The sequence below is a fragment of the Dermatophagoides pteronyssinus genome, unplaced genomic scaffold, assembly GCF_027571235.1.
Source record: "Dermatophagoides pteronyssinus isolate colony J.1.1.1.1 unplaced genomic scaffold, Derpt_VIB-CSIC_2022.12 sq0017, whole genome shotgun sequence".
NCBI classification, from domain to species: domain Eukaryota; kingdom Metazoa; phylum Arthropoda; class Arachnida; order Sarcoptiformes; family Pyroglyphidae; genus Dermatophagoides; species Dermatophagoides pteronyssinus.
The window spans coordinates 666,010-684,485 of NW_027461541.1; the positions used below are offsets into that span (position 1 = coordinate 666,010).

The window sequence follows — 18,476 nt, forward strand, 5'->3', positions numbered from 1 at the left end:
CATCATCATAATAGCAAAGTAAACTGCTAGGCGAAATCGATGATATACTGTATGATGATGCTGATGCTGCCTGCAGTAATGTGATTTGGTTTTGATCAGGCCAGATTTTGATAAAAATTTTTTTTGAATGTTTTTTTTTCTCCTGTAAGTTTTTGATTTGATTTGATTAGATTTATTTTATCAAAAAATTATTTTTTTTTTTGACATTGCTACTGACATTCGCTCATTTTTACATTATTACCTTCAAATCGTATTTGGAATTTTGGGCAGCCAGTCAACAACAATAAAAAATAACGAAAAACAAAAATGTCAAAACTTTTATCCGGCATAACATTCACCAGTAAAGTTGTTCTTATAACCGGTAATTTTTTTTTGTTTTTCCAAAATTTTTAAACTTTTTTTTCAAAAAAAAAATTAAATTAAAATTTTCCCTTCATCATAGGTGCAAGTAGTGGTATTGGTCGTGAAACAGCTATACATTTTAGTCGTCTTGGTGCTCATCTTACATTAAGTGGTCGAAATTCTGAACGTTTAGCACAAACATTAGAAGAATGTAATCGACAACGATTAAATTCTGAACAAAAAATTATCACCTATATTGGTGATATTGGTTCGAATGAAAATTCTGTAAAAGAATTAATGGAAAAAACAATTAATGAACATAAACGTTTAGATGTTTTGGTTAATAATGCTGGTATTATTGAAATGGGTACGATTGAAACAACATCATTAGAACAATATGATCGTATTATGAACCTGAATTTACGTGCTATTTATCATTTAACAATGTTAGCCGTACCATATTTAATTCAAACAAAAGGAAATATTGTTAATGTTAGTTCGGTAAATGGTATACGTAGTTTTCCCGGTGTATTAGCATATAATATATCAAAAGCTGGTGTTGATCAATTAACACGTTGTTCGGCTTTGGAATTAGCAAGCAAAGGTGTACGAGTAAATTCTGTTAATCCTGGTGTTGTCATTACAAATATTCATAAAGCAAGTGGTCTTAATGATGAACAATATCAGAAATTTTTACAACATTCAAAAACAACACATGCAATGGGACGTGTTGGTCAAGTTGATGAAATTGCTTCTGCTATTACTTATTTAGCATCAGAATCAGCATCATTTATAACCGGTGCATCATTACCTGTTGATGGTGGTCGTCATGCTATGTGTCCACGTTAATTAGATTTTGCGAAAATCCGTTTTTTTTAAAGAAAAAAAAATTCAGCCAAAATTTTCTATTCTTTTTTCGAATCAATAAAAATTTTCGACTATTTTAACTCTGATTGTTCGCCGTTGTTTTTTTTGTTTTTGTTTTTTGTTATGCTGTTGCCAAGTCACATCTAAAAGTGACATTTTTTTTCTTCTTTTCAATTAGGTTCTCAAAATATAGAATTTGTTATTCTAAAAATCAAAACACAGTGATAATAATGAAACGAAAACAATATTCAAAAATTGATAATGGTGATGGTGATGGTGATGATAAACATCAATCAACAAATGGAACAAAAATGAAGGAAAATGATTTTAGAAAATCAACAACAACATTTGAATGGCATAAAGCATGGTTAATGATAAAATGTACAACATTTTGTTTTATAACAATGGCCATACAAGAACAAACATTAAGGTAATTTTTTCAATTTGAAAATTACAAATAAAATTACAAATATTGAATAATGTTTTTAATGGTTTAAATTTTAAAATTAGATTAGCACCAAAATCATCAAATTTTATTTCATTCATTCAACATTTATTCATAACAATTTGTGGTCTATTAACGATTGGTTTACCATTTGGTTTAGGTGGTAATAGTGATAACAATAATGCCGATAATAATCGATCAAAACAACAACAACAAATACCAACACGTTATTATTTACCATTAGTATTTCTTAGTTTTTTTACTATATTTACAAATAATTTATCATTAAATTATGGTATTTCAATACCATTAATGATGATTTTTAAATCGGTATGTTTTTAAATTTGATTACAAAATTAGTTAATTAATTAAAATTAATTAAAAATCCAAAAATTAGTCAAGTTTAGTTGCCAATATGTTATTAGGAATGTTAATATTAAGACACCGATATTCATTGAATAAATTCATTTCGGTTATTGCTATTACAATTGGTCTAATACTTTGTACAATTGAAGATTATCGTTTAAAACATTCAATGAATTATATGGATATATTTTCATTATTTTTTATAAATTTTCAATCGGAAAAAAATCAATCAACAACAACAACAATAGCAACAACAACATGGACAACAACAATCGGTATAATATTATTGACGGCATCATTTTTATCATCAGCTGCTGTTGGTATTTATCAAGAATATTTAGCTAAAAATTTTATTAAAAATTCAAATGAAACATTATATTATGTTGTAAGTATAGTATTTTCTTGATTTGTAACAAAAAAGAAATTTAAAAAAAAACCTAATTTTCTTTCGTTTCTTCTTCGATTTTTCTTATAGCATCTATTATCGATACCAATATTTTTGATAACATCTACAACCGATATCTATGAACATTTTCAATTATTTTTCAATCTAAAAACTATATTGAATTTTGATTGGAATCTACCATTATTATTAATAATAACTGTACTAACACAATATCTTTGTATACGTTCAGTATATCATCTGACAACTGAATGTAATTCATTATCAGTTACATTATGTTTAACTAATCGAAAATTTTTATCATTATTATTTTCAATATTTTATTTTGGTAATCAATTTACAATATGGCATTGGAATGGTACTATTATTGTATTTGGTGGTACAATTTCTTTCTATTTAATTGATACATTGAAAAATCGTTCAACAAATTTATCGATGACTGAAAAAAAATCAAATTAATCATTGATTGAATTGCCTTTCAAATTTATAATTATTGTTAATTTTTTTTTGTAATTTGTAATTATAGATTTAATAAAATTAATTTTATAAAAAAAATAAAAATTTTTATAAATCAAAATTCCTAATCATCATCGTCGTCACAAGATGGCGTACGCTGTTCCATTTTTTTTGAAAAATTAAAATTTTTTGAAAAAACAAAAATATCTAATCCAGGCATCTAAACACAGGAAATGAATGGAAATTCTAGGAAAAATTCAAAGAAATTTTTCTCTTAAAATTTCATTAATTTCATTACTTTGATATACGACGAAAACGAAAAGCATCGTTTTTTTTTCCTTTCGTTTCTTTTCGGTTGGTTTGGGTAGACCCAAAATGGATTAAAGTTTTATTTTTTGTTTTGTCTGTTAAAAACATTTTCATTGGATGATTGGAAAGTGGTGGTGGTGGTGGAAGGGGGGTCGAAAATATAGTGAATAAAAACTAACGATCTTTCTCCCCACCATTACCAACCGGCCGCCGTCGTCGTCGACAAATTCACCCCCCATCTCCCCAAATGTTGATATGGGAATTGAACTTATACCAGATACATCCTCTCTCTCTCTCTCTCTCTCTCTCTCTCTCTCTCTCTCTCTCTCTCTCTCTCTCTCTCTTTCGCCAATCTCTTTTTATAATACTCCACGATATATATCAATAGTATATCTACAACAGTAGATGCACGAATTATTTTCTATTTATTTTCCTAAATAAACCAACGAAGTTTGATTGTAGATTTTCCAATTATATATTATTATAGATGTTCATAGAATGTTTATGAATTCATTCCAAACCCAAAATCCACATCAACACACATACAACATACAAAGACCATTTAATGTGTTTATCGCCATTTTTTTCCATTCCCTTTTCCAAAATACTTCACTATAATTCAATGTCTGTATGCTGTGAATCGTGGATTCATCACCAAAACAATAATAATATTGGACTTGATTTTGACTATGGAAAGAGGGGGAAGAAAGAGGGGAAAAAGGGGGAAAGAAAAAGAGAGAATTTTTTATTTTATTTTATCCAATTTATTTTAGCTATTATTTTCATTTTATCACCATCCATCCATTCATTCATTCATTTAGTCAGTCAGTCAGTTTTGTGTCTGTCTTTCTGTCTGACTGACTGTTTGTAGTTTGAATTGAATAAATTCTAACCAAACATACACACAATGACATGGTGAATTTCTTTCTCTATCTGTCGCTCGGTTTTGATCTGTTTGACAGGCCAGCCAGCCAGCCAGCTAGCCAGTCAACCAGCCTGTAATCATAAAAAATCAAATAAATTTTTCGTCAATGTAGAATTACCGGCAATAAAAAATAGTTTGCCAGCAAGTTTAGAACAGAGTTCAACCACCACCATTTTTGTTTTTAAACTTTTTATAAATTTGAATTTGGAATTGAATTTTTTTTAATTTAAAAAAAAATCCAATTCTCATTTACAAAAAAAACAAAGATGGCTAAAAACAAAAAAAAACGAAATTCCCTAAACGCCACCTATCGATAATGGCATTTATTATCCAAAAAATATATTCTTTAAAACTACCACTACTACAATAAGGCGGTTAAGATCCCATTCATAAAAATAATCATTGATAATGTCGGAAAAATTCTTTTCAACATTGATAAATAAGGATTTATTTGTAGTAGTAGCATAGGGAAATGATATCCAAACAAAAAAAAGAAAAAAAGTGGTAGTATCCAGAACCGACAAAAAAGAAGAAAGTAGTGGTCAATATCGAACCAAACAGAAAAAAAAACAAAAAAAGAATTGAGCCATTCATACACACAGGACCCAATATACACACAGATACAGAGAGAGATACAGGATTCAATGTTTTTTCTTTTCTTTTTTTTGATGTATATTTTTCTGGGATGTTATCTATCTTTTTCTTCATCTTTTTCTTTCTTTCTTTCTCTCTTTCTATGTGTATGTGTGTGTGTATGGTATCCGAGTGTCAAACAGTGTCTGAACTGAAGAAAGAGTGATAGAAATATCCAAAGAACAAGTTGAAATGAGAAAAAAAAACAACAACAAGAGAATAGAAGAAGAATTGAACGAAGAAGAGAACAATCCACAAGATAACCAAAAAAAAATCAATTCAGCCAAGTTATCTTCTTCTTCTTCTTCTTCTGCTTAGACATCGAAAAGACAAAAAATATATTTTTCAACCCAAAAACTAAATCAACTTGAAATTCGAAATTTTGCCTGATGATGTAGGAACGAAATCGAAAAAACAAGAATTCAAGAAATTCAACTGATTATGGTGGTGGTGGTGGATGTTTTGGAAAAAAAAAGAGATAAAGCAAAGCAAAACGAAAAAAAGAAAAAGAAACCTAGCCTCTCTCCATCTATCTATCCAAACACTGATTTTTTTTCCACTCTTTGTCTTTGTTGTTGTTGAAGAAGAATTTTCTCTTCTTCGGTGTGTGTTCAACATCTTCTTTTTTTTTTTTTGTTGAAAGATTCAAGTTTTTCTTCCATTAAAAAACTCAATTCGCTGTTTAATGTGATGTGATGTTTATGTAACAAACAGCGATGTGAATGAAATAATCTCCTTTTTTGCTGCTACTTTTTCTTGATTACCACATACGAATATCATAAACAACAACAACAAAACAACGAAGACGAACAAGACGACGACGACGACAGAAATAAATTATTATTCGATTGAATTCAATTTCAATTCAAATGAAATGATGATTGAAATTCGCTATTTTTTTGGGCTCAATCAATGATGATGACGACGACTATTGTTGTTGTTGTTGATGATTAATTTTTCTTTTGACATTTTCTTCCAAACAAAAATTATTATCATCATTTTAATACCGGTAGTGTAATAATAATAATCGAAATCATGGTCGGTACTTCGGCTGGTGTTAGTGTTGGTGGTGGTGGTGGTGTTATGTTAAATTCTTCTAATGGTAATATGATTGTAAATTCTGGATCATTATCTGGTCAATTATCATCATCATCATCATCTTCACCATCATCAACTACAATATCATCATCATCTTCTTCTTCGGCAGCAGCAGCTGCTGCTGCTTCTGTTTCTGCTTCCACTAATCATTCATCATCGATAACAACAACCACAACAACATCATCGACATCATCATCATCACCATTTATTTATCATTCAAATCGTGGACATCCAAATTTTAATCCAACAAAACCGGTGGTACATATACCATGTATACAACAATCACAACAACATCGAACGGTAGTTTTTTTTCGTTTTGTTTCGAATGAATAAAATTTTCATGTTTTTTTTCTTTGACTTTTTTTTCAGGAATCACATTCAAATCGATCATCCAAATCGAAAAATGAAAAATCCAATAAATCTAATCGTAAAGTAAGTGAATGATTTTCGATTGAAGAAATTTTTAAAAATTTTAAAATTCTTTTAAATTTTAAAATAGAAACAATTGAATTCAAAAGATGATCGTAATTCATTAACAACATTATCATCATCATCATCATCTTCGAATCATCAATATGATTCACCATATCATCAATTTGGTTATTATCCTGAAGATGAACTGAATACAATTATTGATGATGAATCAATGGGAGCTGGCTCTATGATTGTCGGTAGTGGTGGCTTAAGTTTAAATAGTAATAAACAAATAGCTGCTCAACGTTATCATCGTAATAATATTCTTATATCAGAAGTATTTTCCGATAAAGTTATGCCCGATGTACGTACAATTGTAACAAATAATCGTTTAGAAGTATTACGTAAACAAGCTGATTCATTAATATTACATCAAGAACGTTCACTTAGTGAATTAGCTAATATGGAACAAACATTTCGTGAAAAAAAACGTAAATTATTAGAATCAAGTGATGAATTTAATCGTCAATTGGATAGATTTGTTAAACAACCAGCATTAGATCAGGAAATGTATCAAAAAATGATCGATACAGCAATGGAACAGATACGACAACAACATAATAATAATTTAATGGAACAAAAACAGCAACAACAACAACAAGAAAATGGTAAAATGGCTATTATGAATGGTAGTAATGAAGCGATCAAAGATGAAAATCAGAAAAATTCACCAGCAACAACAACAACAAATAACCAAAATTATACAAAGCAATTACAGTGCAATGGGGAACAACAACAACAACAACAATCTACTACCGTAACTGGTATGGATAATAAATTATCAGAGGAATCTAATATAAATCCACCATCAACTTCGCCACCACCAACAACGTCAACGACAAAAACATCATCATCATCATCAATGAATAGACGAAATTCAAATGAAAATCTTGCTGAAACAACAACAAATAATAATGATAATAATAATTCATCATCATCATCATCATCATCGCCGCCAATAAATTCAATACAACAGCCAAATAATGAAAATTCATTTCAATCAAATCAATTATCGCAACCAAATAATGCTAATAATAATAAAATGGTGCAATATGGTAGTGGTGGTGGTGCGAATATCATCGTTACCAATCATCAAACATTATCCAATAATAATAATCAACCGAGCTTTAATAATAATAATAATAATAATGATTCCCAAACACAATTATCATCGACAACAACAACAACAATAACCACAACGACTGCAACAACGACAACGATGGCATCAAATTCATCATCACAAAATCCGGTTTCACCACCACCACCAACAACATCGATTCCAGTTGGTCATAATCTTAATCATCCAAATCAGCAGCCAAATAATATAACTGGTGGTTATAATAATAATAATAATAATACTGGTCATAATCATCATCAACATCATCATCATCATCAACATTCACATCGTCATCAATATGGACCAACTTCACAATCGTCTCCAGGTCAAGGTCCAGTTCCAGGACCAATATCATCATCTTCCGCATCATACCAACATGGTCAACAACAACAACAACAACAACAATTATTAGGATCAAATGTTAGCCAATCAATGTCAACACAATCATTACATTCATCAACAATATCTGGTGGTATACAATCATCAGCTGCAATGGAATATGGTACAACATTATCAACAGCAACTATTAATCAATATGGACCAATGAGTGGTAAAATGTCACATTCAATATCAAATAATAGTGGTAATTATTCACGTGGTAATCATCATGGACAACAACAACAACAACAACAACAACCACCACCGCCTCCATTACCACCTCATTTACATCATACAGGTGTTCCACATCATGGACCACCACCACAACAACAATCTTCACAATCAACATCATCATCATCATCATTGCCACCACATTCAGCACATCCGCATCATGTTGATATGAATTATAATCTTCGTAATGCATTAAGTGGACCAACACAAATACAACCAATGGTACAAACACATCCATCATATGGATCATCATCAACAACAGGTCAACAAAATACCGGAAGTGGTTATATACCTGGGGGTAATGGTGGTGGTGTTAGTGCTATAAACCAAGATATGGGACCAACATCTGCCACTGCATATCATCCTCATCATCCACATACTGTTAGTGGTGCTGGTCCATCTCCAATACCACAATCTCCATCATCTCAACATAATCCTCATCATCCACAACAACAACAGCAACAACATAGACGACCAACGGTAGTTAATGCTAGTGGGGGTGGTGGTTTGCCTATGAATTATGGTCCACCTTCACATCATGGTAGCGGTGGTGGTCCAAATCATCCTGCCAATATGTATCATGGTCATCATCAACATGCATATCAACCAATGATTCCGCCACAAGAATCAATGCATCCTCATCAACAACAACAACAGCAACGCTATGCTGGCATGCCTCCAGGTGGACCGCCACCGCATATGCAAACACCGCATGGTGTAATGCCACCGATTGCATCAAAACCTATGCAACAACAGATGAACAATTTGCCCGGACAACCACCAACAAATCCAAATGGTAATGGGAAAAAATCCAAATCAACGAAAAAAGCAGCTGGTAGTGCAAAAGCAAACGGTGGTGCCAAAAAAGCAGCCAAAGAAAAATCCGAAACAAAAACTACATCGAAAAAATCGAAAGCTGCGGCTGCAGCAGCTGCTGCTGCCGCAGCGGCCGCTGCTCAAGCTCAAGCTCTTTCAGCATCTCAACAACAACCACCACCGACGGGACCTAATCCAACATCAGCGTCTGATTCATTATCAATGATGGCTACAATGGGTTATCATCAACATCAGCATCCACATCATGGTCATCCACCGCAGCCACATTTGCATCACCCGCAACATTCACATCTTCCACATCAACATCCGCACCATCCACATCCACATCAATATCCACTTCATTCGCAACAATATCCGCAATATCCTCCTATACCGCCGCAATCGCATCCGCAAAATCAATCACAACAGCAACAACATCATCCACATGTTCATCCTCATCATCTACCCCCACCGCCACCATCATTACATCAGCAACAACAACAATCGCATCATCTTCATCATCATCAACAACAGCAAAGATATCCCGGTGTACCACCGCAATCGCAACCTCCGCCAACAATGCCACATCATCATCAAGAACATCCATCACAGCATCAACCGCCTATATTACAGCAGCATCAATCACAATATCCACATCCTGATGCTCATCTTCATCATCTTCATCATCAACAACAACAGCAGCAGCAGCAACAACAACAGCATCATCATCCGCAACATCAGCCACCACCCCCACCGCATTTACAGATGTCTAAATCATTACAACAACATCAGCAACAAACACAATTACAACCATCATCAGCCGGTATTTATCAACATCATCAACAATATCAACAGCAGCAACAACAATTACAGCAACAACAACAACAACAGTCTCAATCAAATACTATACGGCCAACAGCTAAACAACAACAAAAATCACAATCAATAACAACAAATAATAATAAAAATAATAAAAATAAATCAATCGGAAATAGTAATAGTAATAATAATAGTAATAGTAGTAGTAAAAAAAGTGATGATGATGATGATGAAAAAGATAAATCAGATGTAACCGAAGTTGATACAGATAATGAAACAACTATAATGAGTCCATCATCAATTATACAACGTGAATCAACATTAATGATTGGTGGTGATAATAATAATGATCAACAATCGATAATTACAGAAAATAATGATAATAATAATAAAAATCGATCAAAAAATGATTCAAATTTGATTGGAAATTCAATTAATCAGAATAATAATAATATTGGTGGCAATAATAATGATGGTGGTAATGTTAATAATGAAGATGATGATGAAGAACGAACAATGGATGACACGATAGTTATGAATGATTCAAATGCCACAACCACTTCCATCATTGCTGAAACAAAAATATCGAATGATCAATCATCTAAATCGAATAAATTGGTGAAAAAATCAGCAGTTACGACAAAAAAATCTTCCAAATCATCATCTACAACGAAAAAATCAACATCCAATAATAAATCAAATAAAATGATTAATAATAAACAAACAACAGGTAAAAAATCATCAACAACAACAACAACAACAAAAACATCGAATAAAAAAACAACAAATGATAATAAACAACATCCAAAACAACAACAACAAGATGATATGGTTTATGATGATTTTGATGATGATGACGAAGATGAAGATGATGACGATATTGATGATTATGATGATGATTATGAACAAGATGATGATGATGATGATGAAGAAATTGATGATGATGATGATGAAGATTCAACAAATTCTACTAATTCATCTGATTCTGATGATGATGATGATGATGATAATAATGAATCATCATCATCAACAACAAATAATGATGATGAGGAAGAAGAAACAACAAAAACTGCTGCAGCAGCAACAACAACAACAACAAATACAAAAACAGTAAAAAATCGTTCAAAATCAACAACAAAAAATCGTTCCAGAACAAATTCACAAAGCGATTCATCATCAAATATAAATAATTCTACTACTTCTACTGCTGCTGCTACAGCCACAACAACGACAGCAACAATATCTAAAAATGTATCAAATACATCTGGTGGTGGTGGTGGTAATAAAAAACGTTCCACCAGTGCATCTTCATCTTCATCATCATCAACAACACGAACATTAAGACATCGAAAATCATAAGACAAAAATCATTCACTTCACTTCTCGGAACAACATTCCAAAAATTTTACAAACTGGACCAAATCTTGACCACACACAAATCCATGCACACACACACACACAGCTACTGACCAAAAAAACAAATGACCAAAATTAACTGAATGATCAGCATTAACATATTTTCATTATCGTTTTTATCGTATCTGAATTGTAACAATTTTTTTAAAAAAAATTCTCTTTTTTTGCTAAATTCATTTCATTTTTAATCTAATTATGGAAACAAAAAAAATTGATACCAAAAACAAGCAAAATAATCATCCCATTGTTTTAAAAATAATTAATGTATTTTCTCATTAATAATTTATAAATTATAATTAACTGTGAATTCAATCATGATCATCATTATTACAAATATTTAAAATTACAAGCAAATGATGACGATGTTTATTATTGATGGATTCAAAACACAGTTTAAAAAAATTCATTTATAAATCATTTCATAATATAACATTACATTATTATTATAATTATAATTTGCAAAACACTTTCATTTGATGATGATGATTGATAAATTAATAAATAATAATAATAATAAAGATTTTACAAATTACAAATTCCTAGGCATTTTTAATTATTATTATCATTCATTTTTGGCTTTTGACTTTTTCCCTTGTCTGTCAAAACAAAACAGGGTGGGTACAGGATGTGTGTGTGTATGTGACCTTTGAACTGATTTGACAGGTGGACACCTTGTTGTTGTTATTGTTGTTGAATGGTTTTGTTGACCTTGTTTTTTTTTTTGGTTTTGGAAAAGAAAATCGGATGTATCAAAGTGAAAAGAATCGCATACATATGAAATGCATGATTGAATTTGAATTACGGGTAACCTTATATATAAACTTTATGTTTTGAAATTATTTTGTTCATTTTTCATGTTCAGCCAAAAAACCGAAAAAAAAACCAAAAGATAAAATGTATTCAACAAATACATTTCTAATTATAATTTGGTTATTGAATTTTTCAACTTTTATTTTATCATATGATGATTATGATGATAATGATGATATTGATCAATCAATCATTCAACAAATTTTAAATATAAGTAATTTTTGTTTTTCAATGTTTTTCTTTTTTTTTGCCATAAATTTTCACCATTTTTTCAAAACTTTTTTTTCAAATTTTTTCAAACTAGCTGATTGTGGCCGACGTTCAGGATCCAATTTGCATCATCCATATGATTCGAAACAAAAAAATCAATTTGGAACATATATTGTTGGTGGTATTGAATCATCATTAAATTCATGGCCATGGATGGTTGGTATTTATCGTCAAAAACGTTTTATTTGTGGTGGTAGTATTATTGGTTCAAAATATATTCTAACAGCTGCACATTGTGTTACACGTGGTGGTGGTGGTGGTGGTGGTAATTCAACAACAATAATGGCTGAAAATTTAAAAATTTTTATCGGTAATAATCGATTGCCTGTGGATACAAAACGATTGAATAAAACTACAGCTACAACAATATTGAGACCTAATGATGATAATAATTGGTTACGAATGTTGGAACAACAAAATGGACAATTATTATCCGTTGAAAAAGTAATATCACATGAATTATATTCATCAAAATTCATATTAAATGATATTGCCCTATTAATATTGAATGAAACAATCAATCTGAATGATTCAATATTGAATGCAATTTGTTTACCAACATCGAAAATTAACGATAAAATTATTGATGGAAAAAATACTACAATAATTGGTTGGGGTCATCAACAAGAAGGTGGTTTTGTAACAAATCATTTACATGAAGTACAAATACCAATTATAAATAATGAACAATGTAAAAAAATATATGGTTCAAAACGTATTAATGATAAACATATTTGTGCTGCATTTAAAAATGGTGGTCATGATTCATGTCAAGGTGATTCTGGTGGTCCAATGATTATGATTGATAATCAGGATGATGATGATAGTGATGATGACGATGAGGATCAAGACGATGATGATGATAATGATCAACGATATTATCAAATTGGTATTGTATCATGGGGTCGTGGATGTGCACGTCCAAATCAACCAGGTGTTTATACACGTGTTGATAAATATATTCAATGGATTTTGAAACAAATTTGCAGCAACAACAACAACAACAATGACGATGATGATGCTTGTCCATTTCAATCGACAACAACAACAACAACAACAACAAATGAAAATCTTTCCAGTACGACAAATAACGATTTTATTGAATCGAATGATTTAAAAAATTGAATAAAATTTATTTATTTTTTACAAACAAAATAAAAATAAAAATTCATTTTTATTAATATAATTAGAGATCTTTTTTTTTAAATAATTTGGAAATGTGAATTGTATTTTGTAATCAGAAGCAGAAGTGAAAAAAAAATAAATGTTGAACACATTGAAAGAGTAAAAATAATAATCACAAATTCACATTATAAGTGACAAAAAAAGACTAAAACAAAACAGAGGATAAATATTATTTCGGTGTTTAACATGAAATAGTTATTTGATTTTTTTTTTTGTGTGTAAAAAAAATTACCGGATTTTGTTTGTAATTGTAATTGTAATTGTGTTGTAACAATTTAAAAAAAAATATAAAAAGAAAATCACATTCATCGGTCGATAAAAATTAAATTAAAAATTCACAACCCAAAAATCTGAAAATGGTGACCAAATTTGAAAAAAAAAACAATCAGTGTAATTAGTTGGCAATTCAATCAACATCACAAAATTTGATATGATTTGAATGAGTAAAAAAAATGTTTCAGAAAATTTTGAGAGAAAAAAAAATAAATCAGAATCAAAATGAATGCCTAATATAACCTAACACCAAAATCAAAATTATTAGATTAAAAATATTGTTAAAACAAAACCAAAAAAAAAAAAATCAGAATGAAAATTTGGAGAAAAAAAATTTATCTGTAAAAAGTAAGAAATTTTTCCTTTTTTCATTCATTTTTTATCACTTTCTTACGACAACTATGTTCATTTATATCTTCGTTCATAAATATTTGGCCACAACGTTTACATGAACTTGATATAGCTTTTTTTGCATCGACACGAATATTTTTTTGTCCACGAATATAAGCCATTATTTCTTTTTGTTTATCAATATCAGGAATATATGCAGCCAAACGATAAAAAATATCACTTTTATCGATCGATGTTGAACCAATTGATTTGTTAATACTTTCAATAAATACAATGCCAGGAATTTCATTCCAGTAATATAATTGACAAGCTGATACAAATTTATCTATAAATTCATCATAACGACCATTTTCGATAAATATATTCAAAATATATTCATACAATTCTGTTTGTCGCCGTTCAAAATTATTGAACTTTTCAAATTTTTTACTTCCAATCGATAATTTTGATTTATTCGGTGGTTGCGGAAATAATGTTGGAAGAACTTCATCCTCTTTTTTGTTTGGAGATGATGATACACCATCAAGCGAAGGCCATTCATTCACAATTGGTTTTTTTCTTGGCTTTAGTTGATCACGTTTTTTATCTTCACGTTGACGTTCATTGTCTTGCAGAATTGTTGTAAAAGATATTGGCAGTTTTTTGGATTGTTGTTCGAAAGAATTATCAGATATTGCTAGTGGAGGAAATTCTTCGGAATTTTCCAATTTTTGCTTTATAGCAATATTTTGAATTTGTTTAGTTACCGTTTCAAGTGATGTGGAAGATGATGAAGATGGAATTGCTTTATCATTATCAATTAAAGTAACCTTTCGGATTTCAATCTGTGGTTTTTTATCAGGAATCCATTCTTGATTAGGGGGTGGGGAAAATGAACGTTGTTGTTTTGGCTGATGTACTTTGGGCTGTTTTTTATTAGAAATGTTTTGACTTTTTGTTTGCGATAAATTAGATTTTCCCATCATTTTTGCCATTGATGATGCTAATAAATAAAAGAAAATGTATAAGATTTTTTTAAGTTGTCCGCTGGAATTCAAATTCAATCATTCTCAATTGTTTAACTTACCTTTACCACTTAATGATGGAAAATTATCTGAATACCAACTTTCTGGTTTACGTGAACTTGACAATTTTGGAACCATTGGCATAGCAGCATTTGAGGATATGGCAGGAAAATTAATCAAATAACTTTCAACGGAAGGTCCAGCTGTTGGCAAATTGGTCGATTCAAAATATGGCACAATTTTATATTCTTTTCGTAGTTCCATATCGATTTGATCAATATAGCCACGATTAGTAATTGTTGTTTCTTGTAATTGTCGTGATTGAGATGATTCAGGTAGTGCACGATAATTAATATCTTCATTAGGATGTATTGATTTATGTGCTGGTAATTCAAATGGTTCAAAAGCCATATCACAAACACTACAATAACAATGATTTTGTCTATAATGAACAATCATATCAGATTGATCAATTGTAAAAAATGAATGACAAAGATAACATGATAAATGATCACGTTTACAATGTTCCCAAAGAAAATCTTCACTGAAAAGATAACGGCTACAAAGTGGACATTGAACATGTTTGATTGGTGTACCATCATGTAAAGTATTTTCATTTTTAAAATGTTTAAGAAAATCACCATAGTTATATGTTATCAAATATTTTTTACTTATACGTAAAGTTGTAACACAAAGCATACAAATGAACATGTTACCATGACATTGAGTTGTACTAATGGAAGATATTAAAAAAAAATTTCATTCACAAATAGGAAAAAAACATTTTGAATTCAAAAAAAACTTACCGAAAATGTTGATAAAGTTCAACAATGGATTTGAAATAATTATCATCTTGTTGTTGAAAACGAAGTACATCGAATGATCGACATGATTCATTTGAATATGGACAGCCAATAAAAAGAAGTGAATCAAATAATTTTTGAATTTTATATTGATCAATATCATAGAATGCAACCGAACCAATTGGTGTATTCAAAAATGTAAATAACAATCGATTACGCAAATGAGATGATTCCAATGGACTTGCTGATACTACCAGCTATTATTTTTTAAAATAATAAGAATTAATCATATGAGTAACACAAAGATAAATGACTTACATAATCAATTGATTTTCGACAAACTGGACAAAATTTATAAAGACCAATACAAGTGATACAACAATCAAGACACATAGCATGTAAACAATCAGTGTAAGCAATACATTGTTGTTTAATATTGATTAATTGTCTACAAATTGGACATTCGATTAAATGATTCGGTAGTTGTTGAATTGATTCAGCTCCATCTAAAAAATCTTTATCTTCATCTTCTACACCGGATAGTTCAGCTAAGTTATTTTCAACAAAAAATTGTTTACCAAGTTTTCCAACAACGTTCGATATTTTTTGTCCTTTATTTAAAAAGGCAGCCCATTTTGGATCATTCATATGAAGAAATCGTAAACATGGTCGATTTAATGATCGAAGATCATGAATTGCAGCTACATTTAACATTGCAAAAACACCATCATGAACGGAAGGATTACGAGATATTATCAAATATTCTTGTCGTGATTCCAATGGTCGAGAATTTTGTTCCGTTTGTCTAATAAGTAGACTGTTTAAATCGAATTGCTGTGGCACAGGTTCAATACGTTGTTGAACAATTTCATTTAATAGATCGGATGATTCAGGAACAGTTCCACGAACATCAGTAAGTTGTTGGTGTCTTTGTTTTTGCATTGTTTGTTTCTGTTGACGGTTAGATCGACCATTCTGTTGATCAATTTCATTCGATTGTTCGGAGGATTCTGCAACAGAATTACGAATATCACTAAGTTGTCTTTCTTCTTGTTTTTGCATTGTTGGTTGTTGCTGAAAGTTAGATCGATTATCCTGTTGATCATTACCAGATTGATGAACATTTTTACGACGATCAGGATGTCGTTGATGAGCTCTATTATTGCCAGTTTGTCTTTGCTTGTTATCCGAACGATCAGATTGCGGTTGAATCGATTCTTCAGGTTTAATTCGGTGTTTATTGCTGACAAAAGTACGAGTTGAAAAGTTTGGAATACCATCAGTTTGATCATGATTTTGTGCACCTTGTTCCTCCTGTCTAGTAGTTTGTCGATCATTATCTTCTGGTCGCGGAACATTATTACGAGAATTAAAATGACGTTGTTGATTTAAGTTTGGTCTGAAGGGTCGTTTACCACTGTTAGATTGTTGATGAGTTTCATCACCTCTATTATTTTCACGACGATCAGTAGTATGCCGTTTATCATGTTTATTTCGATCAAAACGTCGCTGATTACTATTAAATCGATCATGTTGATTTGGGATTTCTCCGTGCAGCTGTTCTTCACCAGATTGGTCATTTTCACGACGATCAGTATGCTGCTTATCATGTTTATTTCGATCAAAACGCCGTTGATTGTTATTAAATCGTTCATGTTGATTTGGGATTTCTTCGCCTAGCTGTTCTTCATTAGATTGGCCCTTTTCACGACGATCAGTATGTCGTTTATCATTTTTATTATTTTGATCAACATGTTGTTTTGGGTTTTCTCTTCGAAACCCGGCATATTGCTGTTTATCACCAGATTGACCATTTTCATGACGATCGGTACGTCGTTGATCGTCTATAATATTTTGATTATCAGTCGATGGACCAGGTTGTTGAGATATATCTTCTTTATGTTTTTGATTATGAAAAGTACGAGTAGAAAAAGATTGATTTTCATTGGAACGAGTACGTTGGTTAGCTGTATTTCGTGGACGATTCATATTATTCTGTCTATGATTACGATTATGATTAGTAACATTCGATTTTTCAACTGGTCGAGAATTATCAGCCATTATTGCTTGAGGTTGAAGAGAATTATAATCAGGCACAAATCTGAAGAATATCGTACTTCGAAATTAGCACAAGAAATCACCAAAAAAAAATAGAAATGAAAAGAAACTATCTAAAACTATTTGCCACCAGCACCAAAAAAAATCGGTTAAATAATCACAAACAATGCAAGATACAATCCAAGAAATAACCGGTCCAACAAAAGAATCTTGATTTTGAGATTAATTTCCAAATTTCGAAAAAAAATTATTAAAAAAAATACACGTAACATAAACACAAAATTGAAAAACCGATTAAATGAGCAACAATCATCATACACATACACTCAGTGTGTGCATATACAAAAAAATCGAATTCGAATTTTTTTTTTTTAGAATTACATTCATCAATGCTACTACTACAATTTGTTACAAATAAGCTATTATCATTATTTGCTACTACGAGCAATTGAAAAGACCGCTACAATTTGTGTCGGCATGTTTTCGAATAAAAAAATTGGAAAAATTTCAAATTCCCAATTAAGGTATTTGCATTTTTGCTTAAAAATTTTTTTGTTTTCCCTTTAAGTTTGGCTTCGAAGCTAAGTTTGTGTGTGTAAAAAAGCACATTTATGAAAATTTTGTTAG

The 18,476-nt window shown here is 30.6% G+C and overlaps 5 protein-coding genes across 6 annotated transcripts; 4 read left to right on the forward strand and 1 right to left on the reverse strand.

Annotated features, from left to right (window-relative positions):
* The first annotated feature begins 2 nt into the window (after positions 1-2).
* LOC113796742 (3-oxoacyl-[acyl-carrier-protein] reductase FabG-like) lies at positions 3-1,289 on the forward strand. Of its 2 annotated transcripts, none has more exons than XM_027347043.2 (3): positions 3-144; positions 271-361; positions 443-1,289. In XM_027347043.2, exons 2-3 carry the CDS (start codon positions 307-309, stop codon positions 1,189-1,191), a joined length of 804 nt encoding a protein of 267 aa, XP_027202844.2. In that variant the 5' UTR covers positions 3-144; positions 271-306; the 3' UTR covers positions 1,192-1,289. The 2 variants fall into 2 exon arrangements, with proteins under 2 accessions (XP_027202844.2, XP_075678526.1); XM_075822411.1 differs by having other exon boundaries at positions 9-144; positions 275-361.
* A 35-nt stretch (positions 1,290-1,324) lies between these two features.
* Positions 1,325-2,927, forward strand: LOC113796775 (nucleotide sugar transporter SLC35B4-like). The gene is made up of 4 exons (XM_027347076.2): positions 1,325-1,639; positions 1,720-1,984; positions 2,052-2,405; positions 2,496-2,927. The coding sequence occupies exons 1-4, from the start codon at positions 1,440-1,442 to the stop codon at positions 2,880-2,882; spliced, it is 1,206 nt and encodes a 401-aa protein (XP_027202877.1). The 5' UTR covers positions 1,325-1,439; the 3' UTR covers positions 2,883-2,927.
* A 1,778-nt stretch (positions 2,928-4,705) lies between these two features.
* Positions 4,706-11,161, forward strand: LOC142645652 (uncharacterized). The gene is made up of 3 exons (XM_075822406.1): positions 4,706-6,144; positions 6,214-6,276; positions 6,344-11,161. Exons 1-3 carry the CDS (start codon positions 5,782-5,784, stop codon positions 11,036-11,038), a joined length of 5,121 nt encoding a protein of 1,706 aa, XP_075678521.1. The 5' UTR covers positions 4,706-5,781; the 3' UTR covers positions 11,039-11,161.
* Positions 11,162-11,692: 531 nt separating this feature from the next.
* On the forward strand, positions 11,693-13,348 carry LOC113796590 (trypsin-1-like). Its single transcript, XM_027346896.2, has 2 exons — positions 11,693-12,119; positions 12,210-13,348. The coding sequence occupies exons 1-2, from the start codon at positions 11,990-11,992 to the stop codon at positions 13,298-13,300; spliced, it is 1,221 nt and encodes a 406-aa protein (XP_027202697.2). The 5' UTR covers positions 11,693-11,989; the 3' UTR covers positions 13,301-13,348.
* On the reverse strand, positions 13,248-18,173 carry LOC113796731 (uncharacterized). The gene is made up of 4 exons (XM_027347032.2): positions 16,110-18,173; positions 15,795-16,048; positions 15,051-15,721; positions 13,248-14,966 (listed from the first exon to the last, which is right to left on the reverse strand). Exons 1-4 carry the CDS (start codon positions 17,850-17,852, stop codon positions 14,002-14,004), a joined length of 3,633 nt encoding a protein of 1,210 aa, XP_027202833.2. The 5' UTR covers positions 17,853-18,173; the 3' UTR covers positions 13,248-14,001.
* Between the last annotated feature and the right edge of the window lie 303 nt (positions 18,174-18,476).